Raw genomic sequence first — 15,045 nt, 5'->3', positions numbered from 1 at the left:
TCTTAATATAGTCTTTAGTTATGGCACTTTAAAAATGTTCGTTTAATGGATGTGGCATTGATCCAAGTACGCCCATCCACGAACTTGTCTTCACTTTTTGGCCAAAGATCACGTCTACCCAATTTCATAACGGCATCCTAATTTTTACTCAATTAGTTCATAAAAAGGATAAGATAGTCAGCTGGAATCATTAGCAATGATTAACGAGTAATTGTTCTATTAAATAAAACAACAATCAGTGTTTCACCTTTTTCCAAACTTTTTATAAATTTTTTTGTAATCGCCATTAACAATTTTAATTAGGTCATAAGGTTATCACTATCACCCTTTTTAATATTCTTCAACATTTTTAGCGAAAAACAATGAGTCGATACCGCCTTGTTCAGATCAGATCTTTAAAATCCAATTATGTGCCGATTCTTACACTTTTTCAACATAATTTGAAGAAATTTATGACCAAGCTTTTTAATACTTTTAACTAATACTGTTGGGCAAACTCAAACAATTTGCGAGCAAACCATCCCCAACCCCCAACCGTTCTATTACGTAGGTTGCCTTTTATATTTCATCGTAAATTTTGACATTTTTGATTGTGCATTAGGGTGCTTCAAAAAAATGATTGGAATTTTTTTTTAACTCATATTCAGAAAAGAGCCTTTTCAAACTTTAAAAATTCCCGCGAATTGTTAAGTTAAGCTACTGCGCATGGCTTGAGGGAGGATTTTTTTTGTCAATCAATAACATTTAGAAAAGAAATCAAAATTTTTTTTGAAGCACCCTATTGTGCATATTCCGAACCTTTTGACAAACAACCGTTATTTGTGTTGCTTACAGTAACTTGATACATGCATCTCGGCCAAAAAATAAAATTAAACCGCAAACATTTTCAAGCGATTACATTTTACAAAATTTGACGTGAATTAATGAATGAACTTAATTTAGTTTTTGGCGGTGACGCTCCATCAAGGATCAGTGTTTATCAATGGAATGGTGAATTTAATCGAGGTCGTAGATCACTCAGAGACGGCTTTCGTGGAGGTGGTCCAAAATCAGTTGATGTTTCAGAAACTATTGATGCTGTGCACAAACTATTATTGCCAGATCGTCATGTGACCAGCAGCATACATTCAATATTGCATAGAATTTTGAACATTTTTCACGTTGGATCCCACACAATTTGCCAATCGCTCAAAAAAGGCTCCGTCGATTAGTCGGGAGAAATGGTAAAAAAATGCGACTTCATGGGTGTTCCCAGATGAGCGGAATCCAAAGAAAGACGTTTCCACATTGCTACCACAAAGAGTTCAACCCGCATTAGTGATTAGTATGTATTACCGATTTGGATTGATGTAATCTTAGCACTCCATCATACTTGTGGTTCCATAGCTTGGAGTCTAAAACCGAACTTCACGGTACTGCACTTGAAATAGAGTAGCTCTGCGTGCCTTCGTCCGTGAATATGAAGACACATATGGATATGTATGCATAAGTATGTATGTATATATGTACATACTACTACATTTTACTATTCTAAATGTACAAGTAAATAGGCAAACGTTTTACCTTTAGTTTTCATTGACCGCAAAATAAGGATGTTAACTTTATCCATAAATTATAATGCAGCTGATACAAGCCGATGTTTTCTCCCTCACAAAATACCTACATACATATGAATATGCCGAACACACTGCGATATTATAAATAGACCATAAATGCGCAAGTAACAAAACCTAAATTACACCTTTTCATTTTATCCAACTACTTTTTTGTTGATTTCTTTGTTAGGCTTGCATTTCCGATATATGTACATACATATACTTACATATATGTACTTGTATTATTGTTGCAACTATTAGATTTTTTTTAAATGGGTACAAAAAATTTGCTATTTTTATCTTACCTATTATGAGTGTGAACAATGAATAGTAAGAAAATCCCTCAGAAACAATCCACAATCGGAGATAAATGAAGAAAACAACCCGAAACTGCAAAAGACGGCAAATAAAAACTATGTCCATCTCCGCAATCAACTTCTCTACAATTTCCCTTCCGCTGGCACCCTGAGGTCGCAAGCTGGTGGTTGACTCTTTTGTCATTATATTTGTTGTACGCACAGAAATCACATTCATACATATGTATGTGCGAATGTGTGTCAGCGTCTTATGGTCATAAGTATTTCTAAGCATATGAATGTATGTGAATGGCAGTGTCCCTATCATCTATTCGTATTTATTGCAGTTTGTTAATGTAAAGTAGGGGTCAGGGAATTCGGTCATTCTGTGGAATAAAGGAGCACTTCAGGCGCACTTCAGCCACATGCCAACTGCCAGCTAGCCAAATGAGCCTATTGTGCCGAGCCAATCACTGAGCAGATGGGTGATGGTGGAGTTAACAATTTTTTTTTAGTTTGCTTGAGTTAACGAAATGTTTGAAAAATTTATCTGTGCTAATTTGTGTGAGTATGAGCGTTTTTTGCAAAAGTATTTAACAAAATAGAATTTTTATAAGCACATACATACGTACATATGTACATATGTATGTATATGGAGCAATGGAATTAGTATATGTTTCCAGTTCGTCAATTCAATTAACTAAGAAATTCTTCACTCAAACCCCAGTACTTATTTCATGCAGCGCTTAAAATTCCTTGGTAGAATCGAAAATCGGATTTCCCGAGACATCTGATATAGCGGGCGCCAACTGTCAACCCGAAATGCATCTAATGAAGTATTGAGAATCTCGTAAGTGCATTAAGTATTCGTTTCAAATATGAAAATAATGGAAAGAAAACCTTAAAAATGGATTTGATAATAGTAATATGCAACATCATTTGCTAATTGTGCGTGATGAATCCGTCTTTTAGACAACTCAGTGAATCGATTGTTCGTTGCCCAAATAATGTAGTTGAACACACATGAATGCATAGAAGACCGTATGTGTGTTGATACGAGTACATAAGTTCAGTCGAATACGAGTATATTACTTGTATACAAATTATGAGCGAGAAGAAAACAATGAATTCATCAATGCGATGACGAACATGTGTGCGTTTTCTATGAGCGCATGGGCAACCGCAAATCCGATGCAACTTTTCAAAGAACGAAGGCAAATTCTACAAAAAATAAACAGAAATAGCAACTCCCCGATATGGGCAAATGAATTAATATCTTGACATCAGGACACGAACCATTTCACTTTTCAGTGCAACATATACGCGTATCTATCATCTTTCGTTGGCAAATACAATTAAAAAGGGACAAAGGAAGCAGTTCCATCATGTGTGACATTTGTGCATAAAGAAAACGCCTATCGTTTAAGTATATACTTGTACACATGCATGTATACGCGTATATAAGTATGTATTATATTCAAGGAGCGTATAGAACTTTCAAATTGTTAAACAATAAGTTATGATGTGCATGACTCCGCAAATATAAAAAAAAATCAACATTACATCGCGTTCACTCATACATACCATTTACGAATACATAGTATTTAATATATATACATACATACATATATGATTTATATATAATGTTTTATTTTCAGGTTGAAAAAATCTGATAATACATAAACTTAATAAGGTATAAGCATATTTTGTTGCACGAATTCAAAAGATACGGTCAAAATAAACAGTCCCATACCATGTTATGATATTGAATGCCAAGTTTTTATTATAGAATGGCCGCTAATCGTATACATTTCCTTATTTAAACGAAAATAACTAATGAATCTGCAACAAAGGTTATTTAAAAGCTATTTAGTTTTTAATTGATTTGTTAAATTGATGTTAGCGAGTTCTCCAATGGATTTGAGTGATAACGAAGGCTTTTTCGTTTGCGCACACACTAGTTTTGGTCCAAACAAATCGTTGTTATGTACATACATATATCAAAAGAATGTCCGTTTTAATATTTATTCACTGTTACTTGAGAAATTGTATTGCAAAATAAAATTAAATTTTTTAAAACAACAATTAGGAAGGGATAGGTTAGGGTGTAACCGAAAGAATTATACTATTGCAACTTGCAATAAAAAATTAAGAGAGTTGGGAGTTAATATCGACCTGATTTCATCTATTTTTGCCAATAACACATACTTTTAACAAGCCAGCAGTTAATATAAAATGGGCATATATCAGCGATTTTAGCCAGTTTGGTAATAAATATATTACATATTAGAATATACATACGTATACATATGTATTCTATCTAAGTTTCATTAAACCACCTCACAGATTGACCATTCATTATCAAAGGCACAAAAGAAAGCGAATGTGCAACATTTCAAAGGCTTAAAATAAAAGAATCAGACTGAATTTAAAATAAAAATTAAAAAAAGTTATATATGGATTTTCACTGTGTTGGATAATGGGCCAAAAAGATTGGTCCTCAGCGAATTTGGTTTGTATAAAGCCAAGGAATATGAGTACCAAGTTTCTTAAAGATATTTCAAATTATATATATTCAAGTTACAGATGGTACAAACAGACGAACGGGCGGACGATCAAACGGAATTCAACTCTTCTCGTTATCTTGATCATTTATATGTATAATATATACCATACATAACTCTATATCTATCTCAATACAGGAAGCAAGAACATCAGAATGTAATTTAATCGAGTTTGGAGAATATACGCATAAATTAAATTAGTTCTTTTAACCAATTATTATTTCTACTATTCTATGAATGGTGTTAGAGAGAGTCAAGTTGTTATCTTCAAATAAATGACAGATTTTATTAATAAATGTGTTTTTATTACAAATATTTTTGATCGTACAATTTGGATATTTCTTCATGTCATACATATACATATACCTAAACTCATACATATGTAAATGTCAGTATATATGTACATAAATAACTCTTGACATGGTGGCAAATAATATAATCTCAACTAAATACTAGCAATTGTTACAAATATTATACATACATACACAAATAAATACATATAAATTAATTTTTGTACAACAAAGTATATTTGGTTTCTGGGACTATTTGAGTAGCATAAATACTTAGGAACGTAACCATTTTCTATGACTTCATGAGCGTTTTAGATTATTTGTAAAATTGTTTTATCATTTTATTTATCATCTCTTAAATATTTTACACAAATAAATTAATTGTTTTTAAATAAATTAAATGTAAGCCTAACTACAATAGTGGTGTGAAGTATATTCCTTATGATTATTTAACGATTTACATTTTACTAACTCAAATCTACAATTACAATTTTAAATCTATAAATACAAAACTATTTACAATTCTATTCCAGCGCAGCCAGTTTTGTCTAACAAAGAGGTTTTTGAAATAAACATTCGATTCTACTTATGAATGCGCATTTCGCGCCATATGAACGAAGAGGCCGACAGGACCGTCGCACTTCTCGCCGCACATGTTGCATTTGAAAACATCATCGCAGCTGTGATAACCCATGTGGATGGTGTATATCACGGTATCTTTGAAGTAAATATCACAATATTTGCACTCATATATGGTGCCAGTAGCCGCTCGTTCATTTGTCGTTGCGGTTGAAGAAGTGCTGGAACTATTTGAGCTGTTTCCCGACGACGAGGCGGTCGAACTGGTTATTTCTTTAGCGGTAAGCAACGTATTGTGCACAAGCTCATCACTCTCTTTAGAGGTTCCTTCCACTTGAGCAGTTGAAGTGACAAATGAGGTTGGCAACGGTGGTGGGGCAGCAGATACTAGTGCATCGGTATTTATGTGACTGAATGTATCCTCTTCTTTTTCGTCTGGTGATTGTGACGTAGACTTTACTTGCAAATAAGCATCTAGCTTGAGCACTCGTCCTTTCCGTTTTGCAGCACCATTAGTGCTAACAATTGGCGTATTGTTAGATTCGTCTTGAAGTCTTATATTAGAAGCAATGACGGGAGTTTTCCGATTGTCCGGGTCATCTTTAACTGGAGAACCTTGTGAGAGATCCATTGCTGAGTCTGTTGATTTTCGGTCAACTTCATCTTCTACGTCGTTCACTTCCTCGTCATCAGCCTCAGTCGATTGAGCATTCTGTAGTTTCCGCAATGCTTTCTCTCGCCTACTGGGGGACATTTGAGCTAGAACCACAGCTTGTTGTTGGGCAGCTAACATTTGTAGGTTTAAGTTCCAGTAGGGAAAGAATGCCATATTGGGATTCTGTTGGAGTAGCGTAGCGAGAGGTGGTAGCAAGCTTGTCATAGGGGCATTCGTATCCGTAATAGCGGAAATGGTAGAGGATGTTTCAGTGTTTTCTGTTGGTAGATTCTGTTTCTGCTGCTGACGTGTATTTTGTTGAGATAACCCCTGTGAGTGAGAAGACAGATCTGATATTGAGCTTGGACTCTTTGCAGGTGACACAGGCATCTGGTGATGTTGAGTTGGTAATGAGAAAGATTGTAAAGCTGTCGAAAGCTGCGCTTCAGACAATTTATATTCTGTGCTGTTTTTCTGATCTTGTAGTGATTTCACCGTCAAGCGCTCATTGACGTTGTTACTGTTAGTATTATTACTTCGTTTGATTCCAGATGATGTGGACTTTGATTTAGGGCCGCGCCGTGTGCCATACACGTCAATAACTACCGATGGATTCGGTACACCTTCTTCATCTAGCACCAAACCAGGTTTGTGCTCATATTTGCGTAGATGTAATTTAAAAGAATGACAGTATTTTGTGGCATAATCACAATCTGCACAGCGATACTGATAAACAGAGGAGTGCGACTTGCGATGAGAGTTCAGCATTGATTTATTAACACAGGTATAAGAACATTTATCACATTGAAAGGGCTTCAGATTTTTGTGCTTCCGTATATGATATTCCAGATGATGCTTCAGCTCCGTCACAAATGGGCATTTAGGACATTGTAGAATCTTGTCGGGCTTCATATGTGTACGTACATGATCCCAAAATTGAATCTTTGTTACCCAAATTGCACCACAGGTCTTGCACTTGTAGTTTTTCATTTTACCATGCGAATTGTAAAGTGGGAACCGAATTGATTCGTCGTCTCCTGATTCGCCTGCATACTTCATGTCATCACTAGAATTCGACTGCACATCCTGATCCTTTTCCAGCGAATTTATTGTTTCGGAACAAATTGCACTTTGAGGTTTTGGCGATTTAGGCGGTGTAATATCCATTGGAGGTGTATTACGTGGTGTCAATGCGGTCTGCAATTTCTCACTTGAGTCCATAGGTGTAGTCATATGTGTTTGATGTGAAAGAGGACTGGGCGTTTGAGGTTCCGTTCGCATATTACTTTGCGGCAGGTGATGATAATATTGGGATATGGAGGGCATAACCGCTGATGGTAATCCGGGCGGAGTAAGCGGATTGAAACCAAGCGGTAAATTCGAGGACGTAACTTGATTGTGTGCGGCTGCTTGTTGAGCTTGTTGGAAGTGCTGTTGATAATGTTTCTGCTGTAGTAACTGTTGCTGCAGACTTCCATCATATAGATGTTGCATACTATCTGTGTTGCTGGGGGATGGCGTCATCGCTGATAGCGTATCCATAGCGGATATTTGATGTGAAGTCTGTTGGTGATGTTTTAAATAATTTTCCAAATGTGAAATAACATCAACATTAGACTCTGGCGACTTTAGCTCTTGTTCCAAAGATGGGCTTGTAGTGCCTGGTTCCGTTTTAATATTTGTATTGGTAAACATACTGTTGTACCATGAGTTATGTTGTTCGTAGCTAGCCGATGTAGCCTGCATGGTGTCCCAATTTTGCATATTGTCGCCAAAATATCACTGTTTGTATTTAATTTTGCTGTATGAAATATGCAGCCTGTAATAAAGAATAGAAGAAACTGTAATTAGTAATATGAAATAGTGTGTTTAGCAAAAGCAGGAGAAAATTATTAATTCAGTTTTGACACACTTATTGCGCGTGCGCTGATTTTTCATTTCCATTCTTTTATTATATTTTTTTATTTCTCTTTTTTCCACATTTGCCACCCTTAAATACTGCCTGCAAGTAGAAAGCAATTTAAATCTTTTTGTTCTCTTTTCTTTAGGGCTGGGAGGGTGGAATATAGTTCTCATCGCCATTATGCCACTCATTTTTATCTAAGCCCTCCCGCCCCTCTTGCCATGTGCGGCGGCTGACAGTGACTTTCACATCGTCAACAGCATACAAGTTTCGCATCGTTGTGACTCAAAGAGGAGTTCGTGCAAAAAGTGGGAAATGGGAACACAAAAAAGGCAATAAAAATCGAAATTTACTGCCATTTTTAGCACGCGTACAGAACAGAAGCCTAAGGGGAGGTTTTTTCCAGTTAGGCTAAGTGGAGTGTAGTCGAAGGTTAACAGTATATTTCGCTTATGTTTGTAATCGTTTGCACCACTATGCTTATGCATGCTTATATGCTTGTATGTAATATACATATGTATGTATGTATGTGCCTATAAAAGTAGTTAAATACATAAGCGTTTTATTTATGTTTGATGCTTTCAACGTTGGGTATAATCACTTTTTTGGGGGTTGCACAAATGTGTAAATGTATGTATATGTTTATGATCTTTTATGTAACCGTAAAAAAATAGAATTTATGTTTTTTAGAGTATTCTCAAGGGGACGATTTGGTTGGCTTTTTATATGTACTGCATTGCGATTGGTGACTGTTGTTCCGTTAAAAATGGAGTCTTCTTCACTATGTGGTTTTTACGTACGTTTAAAATCTGTGCGTTTTCCGGTACTTTCTAATAATAAATACTTTGTAGGTTGCCGTTCCGGCAGTGATCTACACTTCGGTAAGAACTCATTAACACTGACTGTGAAAATCTTTCTCCGCCGCTTATATGCAAATAGCTTGAACCGGTAGTCCTTTGTAAATATCTGTAGTCAAATACAGGTAAAAATCTGAAATACATGCACGCGTTTCCGAACAAGCAGGCAATCTCATGTTCTATTTGCATAAGAAGTTCAATAGAATATAATGCATTTCGAGTATTACAGGTAGCACCGAAGCGATTTCTGTAATGCGGGTTTTATTAATGCATTGAAACGGTTAATCTGCCTATGTCCGCCTAGAGATTTGCATATGACCTTAGAAACGCGTAAAACAGTGGACTATGGTTGTTCATAGGTGTTGCAGTAAAACAATTTTAAAAGATATCAATGTTTTGTAGAAAGATATAATTAACTTTTCAACTTCAAATCTTTATACATAGTTCATTAACAATAACATACACATTTATGTACATATGTAGTTAAACAAAATAGGACTATGTATCCTTAGGTAGAATAGCAAACAAAAAATGCGCAGCCAAAGGCGTTGACTTTAAATGTTACACAAAGCTGAAACTTTAGAAGTTAGCAAAAGTCACCAAAACATCTATACATCCATACTTACAAATTATTGTATGTACGTCCGTAACATTTGTTTATTCACAAACATGCTAAATTACTTTTTGATAACAATCGACATACTCACAACGCAGAATTCTAGTGAATACAATGGAAAGCTACCGAATTCTCAAAAATCTTATACCATTGACTTAAAATTACTTGATTCTTTTACACGCGGCAATGATAGTATGTATGTATGTCAAGACTCCAATATTGCAGTTTTTCAATGCAACTATTTAGTATATTGTATATACATATGTATGTATGTACATGTACACTTGAACCTTTGTTTAAGAATCTTATTTTTTTTTAAATATAGAAACTCATTGACTATGCACCTAAATTACATTAACTATATAACCGCTAATAATTACAAAGAAATTTGTGATTATTACTGATCTACACAACTTTTCTTCTAATTTTTTTCAAATTTGTGGTTGAAGCAATTGGAAAGGTAAATTGTGACTGACTCTTGTATTTTGTTGTCTTAAATAATCGATACATTGGGAAAAGCCAAAACTCAAGTCCAGAAGAAATAAATTGTTTTTTTGCACCGTAGTTTTTAATATTAAAGTGGTCAAGTACACTCATAAATATACATACATACATATGTATAGGAACATTAAAAATAAAACATTGCTTGGCGGAAATTTGCAATAGGCGAAACATACATATTTACTACAGAACGATAAAAATTCAGTTCAAGTGTGCAGTTAATATTTGTCTTGTGAATTTTTTCCGACAAGAAACCCCATCAATAAAGTCCGTCAACAACAGCAACGATTGTCAAGTTTTGTAATACATGTACACCTCTATTTTATTGAAAATATAATTATTATAAAAATTAAATGAAAATAAATCTAAGCCAATAGTTGGCTTTTTCGTGATTTGTATTTTCTAAATAAAACAAGAAAGTATATGCGAATTTTTGTACGCAACTTATATACATATGCATATATTTAAGTACGCTCCTCGCAGATATTCAAATGCTCTAGCGCATATATTCATATGTATGTAATCTCTCTTTTTTATATATGTATATGTATATATATGGCTCACATACACATTCATGGATTCATGCACATTCATTGTACGTGCGCACTCTCCCACCGCCCCAGAATTCGTCCTCTTTGGCGGTGCAACACACAAAATTTGCATGCCTCGTCGTTTTTAAAGGCCAAGTGTAAAATTAATATTTGCACTTGCTGCTATTGTACCCTGCTGGTCGGTTAAGATGCTACGAATGTGTTTATATTGAAACGAAAATCCGCGCACTCATACATATATCCTAATATATGTAGATGCATCTAAATGCACTTACGTTCGTATACATACATACATATGTATATATGTATAAGTTTATGCATGTGTAATAGAATAAAAACATGTGCCGCTAATTTTTAGACATTTCATGCGATAGAGAAGGAACTGTTGCCAACAACTAAAAATGGGAAATGGAAAATGTTTATGGATGCATTTTTTGCAAGTTATATTGCTTAGGAGCAGCGATAAGTTCTATCGGAGATGAAATGAACAAAAACAGAACAAGAGACTTTGGAAGAGATCTCAGATCTCCTTTCCTCACCTCCACTAAATAGCGTCATCGCATGCGCAAGAAAATGCAATGAAAAAGTAAAAAAATTGCATATATTTGCCTTTGTTGCAGGCTACGTTTGCGAATAATTTGGAAAAGCAACTTGTTGTTTATACTAATCGACAGCAAAAACGGCAACAACATACACGGTAACGGCAACCCAATAGCAGGCATCAGCGTTTATTTTTAAAAGAAACAAAAAATGGTTAAAAGGAAGACAAATGGAGGCGGCGACAACATGGGGATGAAGAAACTTGGTGGGCGCTGGATGGGAGGCAATGTGGCGGTTTATGAAAATCGTCGATATCAATTGATTTTGGCTTTCATTTTTGTTTGTCTAAATCTACATATAAAAAATTTTGCAAAAATTATAAAACGCTCGGTTACAACAGCACGAGTTGTGCAGGAGAATCCACATGCGGGAACGAATAATAAATGCAGCCGGCAGAGGTTTGGATATTATGCCGATGTGGGTAAGCGAGCATTGAGAATAGGGAACGATAGGTTTTCGGTGCGGTTTTTAGCAAATGCGCAACAGTGAGTTGCAACGCAAAAAAATGAAAATGAATTGTTGAAAATGTATGCACCGAGGCATGAAATGATGACCACCGCTCTCTTCGACCCCAGGTCCAAAGAGATGTAAGTATAGTAATTGTGCAGAATACAACTATACAAGTCAAATGTATTTAATTAAATGATTTAAATGATGATTAACTCTATACATTGGCTTATATGTATATATGTACATACAAACACATGCTAATATATATACCTATATGGTATTTTGCTATAGAGAGATTAAAAAATTAAATTTTTCTTTCTTCTTTATAATGCGGCAAGCGGCGATTTTGAGGAAAAATTTAAACGAAATGCTTAATGAATTTTCTAGAATTACATACATATGTAAATAGTGTGCATAAAAATAAGCATTTTTTGTATCCATTATCGGCTGTTCTTTTAATACAATTTTGTATAAGACAATATTTGAATTAACGCTCCTGTCATTCAAAGATATAAACAACTTATAAATTTGGTACCTTTTGACTTTTAATTTGTGTTACTACTCCCAAAAGTCAAAATCAAGGTTTTGCCAACAATATACGATATAATATACATATGTATATTACATTAAACATAACGAACAGTTGACTAGAAAATAATTTAAACTAGATTGTATTACTTCCTACTTAAAAGCCATTGCTTTCGGCTTTTCAAAGTCAAGGTCGAGTCATTTAACTTTAAATTCAGTAGTTATTCAGGTAAACAAAGGAATTACATATGTATACATATGCATCTGAAATATACATATATTTAAACGATGTGTAAAGAGTTCCGTATATGTACATTGTACATACATATGTGTATGGATAAACGTATATGTGCATACATATCTAAGGAAGATTTTGTTATCACATCCTAATTTAAGTCTCGAAAAAAATGTTAAGACATTATGTATGGTATATTAGCTAAATGCATTTATGTCAACAAAATACATACACAGAAATCGTCAGCACGCTTGGTGCACTTGACATTCAACAAGCAGTATATGTACATTTTTTGTGAAACTGCTGAAATAAAATTGAGAATTTTCAAAGACAAACTAGAAAATAAATAAAGCATATGGTATGTGAAAGAAATTACAAATGTACATATGTATGCAGTGCAGTTATACAAGAAAGTAATTGACGTAATTAAGTAATTGTTTATGTCAACCATAGCTAGGAACGATTAAAGTCAATATGATTACAATCATCACTATAACTATTTTTGTGGCCCTCTTGATAACTATAATTTACTCTAATTTTAATAATGAGCATTATGATTTTTCTAATTACTGCCTCAGGTTTTTTATAAATTTTTCTCTCGGTTAAATCGAAACTCGTCTTAGGTCTATATAAAGTGTTTTTAAAAAATGTAAGTATTACACATTTACATTGTAAATTAATAACAGTGTTGAAATGAAATCTTATTTGTCTTTCAGGTTCTTACTTATAGATACCATTAAATCACCTACATACATATGTACATATGTAAGTAAATATGTGTTTCACAAAAATACCTAATAGTTACTCTAATCAATACGCAATTATTTTGTTGTTAGGTGATTCAGAATACATAAATACATATATAATTGAATTTCCTTCTGCCGGTGGTTATATTACAGTAAAAGCATTTGTACTAATATCTAAACTTTCAATACCTAAGTATGTGAATAAATAAGAGGATAATAAAATTTTGTATTTACCTGCAAATCTCGTCGGCTGATGGTGAATTCTATTTGTATACTCCAGCGAAGTAAAATTTCTGCATTCAGTTTTGTTCAATACGTCGATATAATAAGATATTGAGCAATCCTCTATTTGCTAACAGTTATGGCAATTTGAAGAGTTTAGATTTTATTATTTTAGGAGAATAGCGTGATGCGTGGCGTTTGCAACTTCCAATTTGCCCGATTCACGATTCTCACACCACGAATGGCACGCGCCACTTTTTAGCCTCTATACAATATTTCTTTCGAAAATTACGCATGAGCAGAAATTTAAAACACGTTCTTATTTGTCACAGCTTCACGATAATTTGAATAAGATTTAATAAAAAAATATATTCAACAAATGTAATATGAAATCACTCACTAAAATCTACAATGTATTTTATTTTATATATTTTCGTCAATTTGCATAGTAATAGTTTTCATTTTATTCAAGTGTTTATAAAGTCTTAAACAATTTGTAAATTGCGGATGATGCGAATCCTTCCTGCATCAAGGCTCTGAGCACAACTAACTGATTAGATGCTCAGCGCCGCAAATTGTAGACATGAAAATAATTTCAGAATTCTGTTTTGAAAAGTATAAATGCGTAAATGTCAAATGCATACTCACACATATGCGAACTCACAACACTACAGTCGTCTGCACAGATGCTGCATTGATACGTTTGGGAGAGAATTTTCAGGTAGATTTTTAGTTTGGCAGTTCATTGCATGGCGAATGCATTTTCATTCTATACAGTGTATGAAGGAATAATAAAATCGCATGAAAATAACATTAGTTTTATAGCGGAATTCTGTAAGCGGTCTCTAGTCACTATTTGAGGCTAGTTTGTTCAATTTGTGACTAGTTACTATTTTCTAAGCAGTCTCTAGTGTTAGTCACAAAATATTGTTTCAAATTTGTCACCTGATAGTTAGCAGGTCATAAAACTAAAAAGAAATCTCTTGCTTGCCATTTTGAGTATACTGAATAGAGATTATCATAGATATTAATCGATTGTCGTTTTTTGTTTATATTTTGTAAGCAACTCAGACACGAAAAAGTTAAAAATAAACCAAATTGACATACATTTCGTAAATATCATGAAACAAAGTCAACATATATTTTTATTTTTATTGGTAATTATGTTTTTTGACTATGTTATAGAAAATTTAATATTTGTTATCGACATATTATTTTCATTCAAGTGTAAATACATCTCTAAATAATGAAATGTAATAGGCTTTTGTGACTGTCACTTAAATTGTCACTTAAAATTTAAAATTTTAATTTTAGAGACTTGTGACTGCATCACAGTACGGATTCGCTCGGTTATTTTTCTTATTGTAGGAGATGAATGGCAAAATAGTAAGCCATCTTCAAAAACTACGAAATATCCACAATTAAAGCTTTCTGCAAAAGGTACACTAATTTGTTACTTAAACTCGACTGAACTGCGTAATAAATAGTACACTAGTACCTCAGTTTATATTAGAAAGTTCAACCATTTTCTATTTCTAAGTATCTATGTCCAACTTTTTTAATATTATACCAAAAGCAATTAAAATATTTAAAATGTAAGAACTCTTTTAAACGAAATTTAGTATAAAGACATGAATGTCAAAAAGTTTTAATATTTTTGTAAAGCTAATCTTTTCATACCAATTTAACATTTTTAGTAATTTTATATTCTCCATAATATTTTAATGGACAACTTTGTGTAAAAAAATCACTATTAAATTGGTTGTTCCAACTTATCACAGAAAAAAATGTTATTTTCTAATTTTATTTAAAAATGATTTCGTAATGAGCTCTTCCAAAATATTTCACTGTACTCTC

The 15,045-nt window shown here is 33.6% G+C and overlaps 1 protein-coding gene across 1 annotated transcript; it reads right to left on the bottom strand.

Annotated features, from left to right (window-relative positions):
- Positions 1-4,760: 4,760 nt before the first annotated feature.
- On the bottom strand, positions 4,761-13,708 carry LOC120782808 (protein hunchback). Its single transcript, XM_040115286.1, has 2 exons — positions 13,201-13,708; positions 4,761-7,798 (listed from the first exon to the last, which is right to left on the bottom strand). The coding sequence occupies exon 2, from the start codon at positions 7,741-7,743 to the stop codon at positions 5,332-5,334; it is 2,412 nt and encodes an 803-aa protein (XP_039971220.1). The 5' UTR covers positions 7,744-7,798; positions 13,201-13,708; the 3' UTR covers positions 4,761-5,331.
- Between the last annotated feature and the right edge of the window lie 1,337 nt (positions 13,709-15,045).

Source organism: Bactrocera tryoni, chromosome 1 (assembly GCF_016617805.1).
Source record: "Bactrocera tryoni isolate S06 chromosome 1, CSIRO_BtryS06_freeze2, whole genome shotgun sequence".
Taxonomy (NCBI): Eukaryota; Metazoa; Arthropoda; class Insecta; order Diptera; family Tephritidae; genus Bactrocera; species Bactrocera tryoni.
This window is presented reverse-complemented; position numbering and strand designations above follow the sequence as displayed.

Bases quoted from the DNA above. Each gene is read 5' to 3' on its own strand.
- LOC120782808 (XM_040115286.1), bottom strand. From the start codon at position 7,743: ATGCAAAATTGGGACACCATGCAGGCTACATCGGCTAGCTACGAACAA.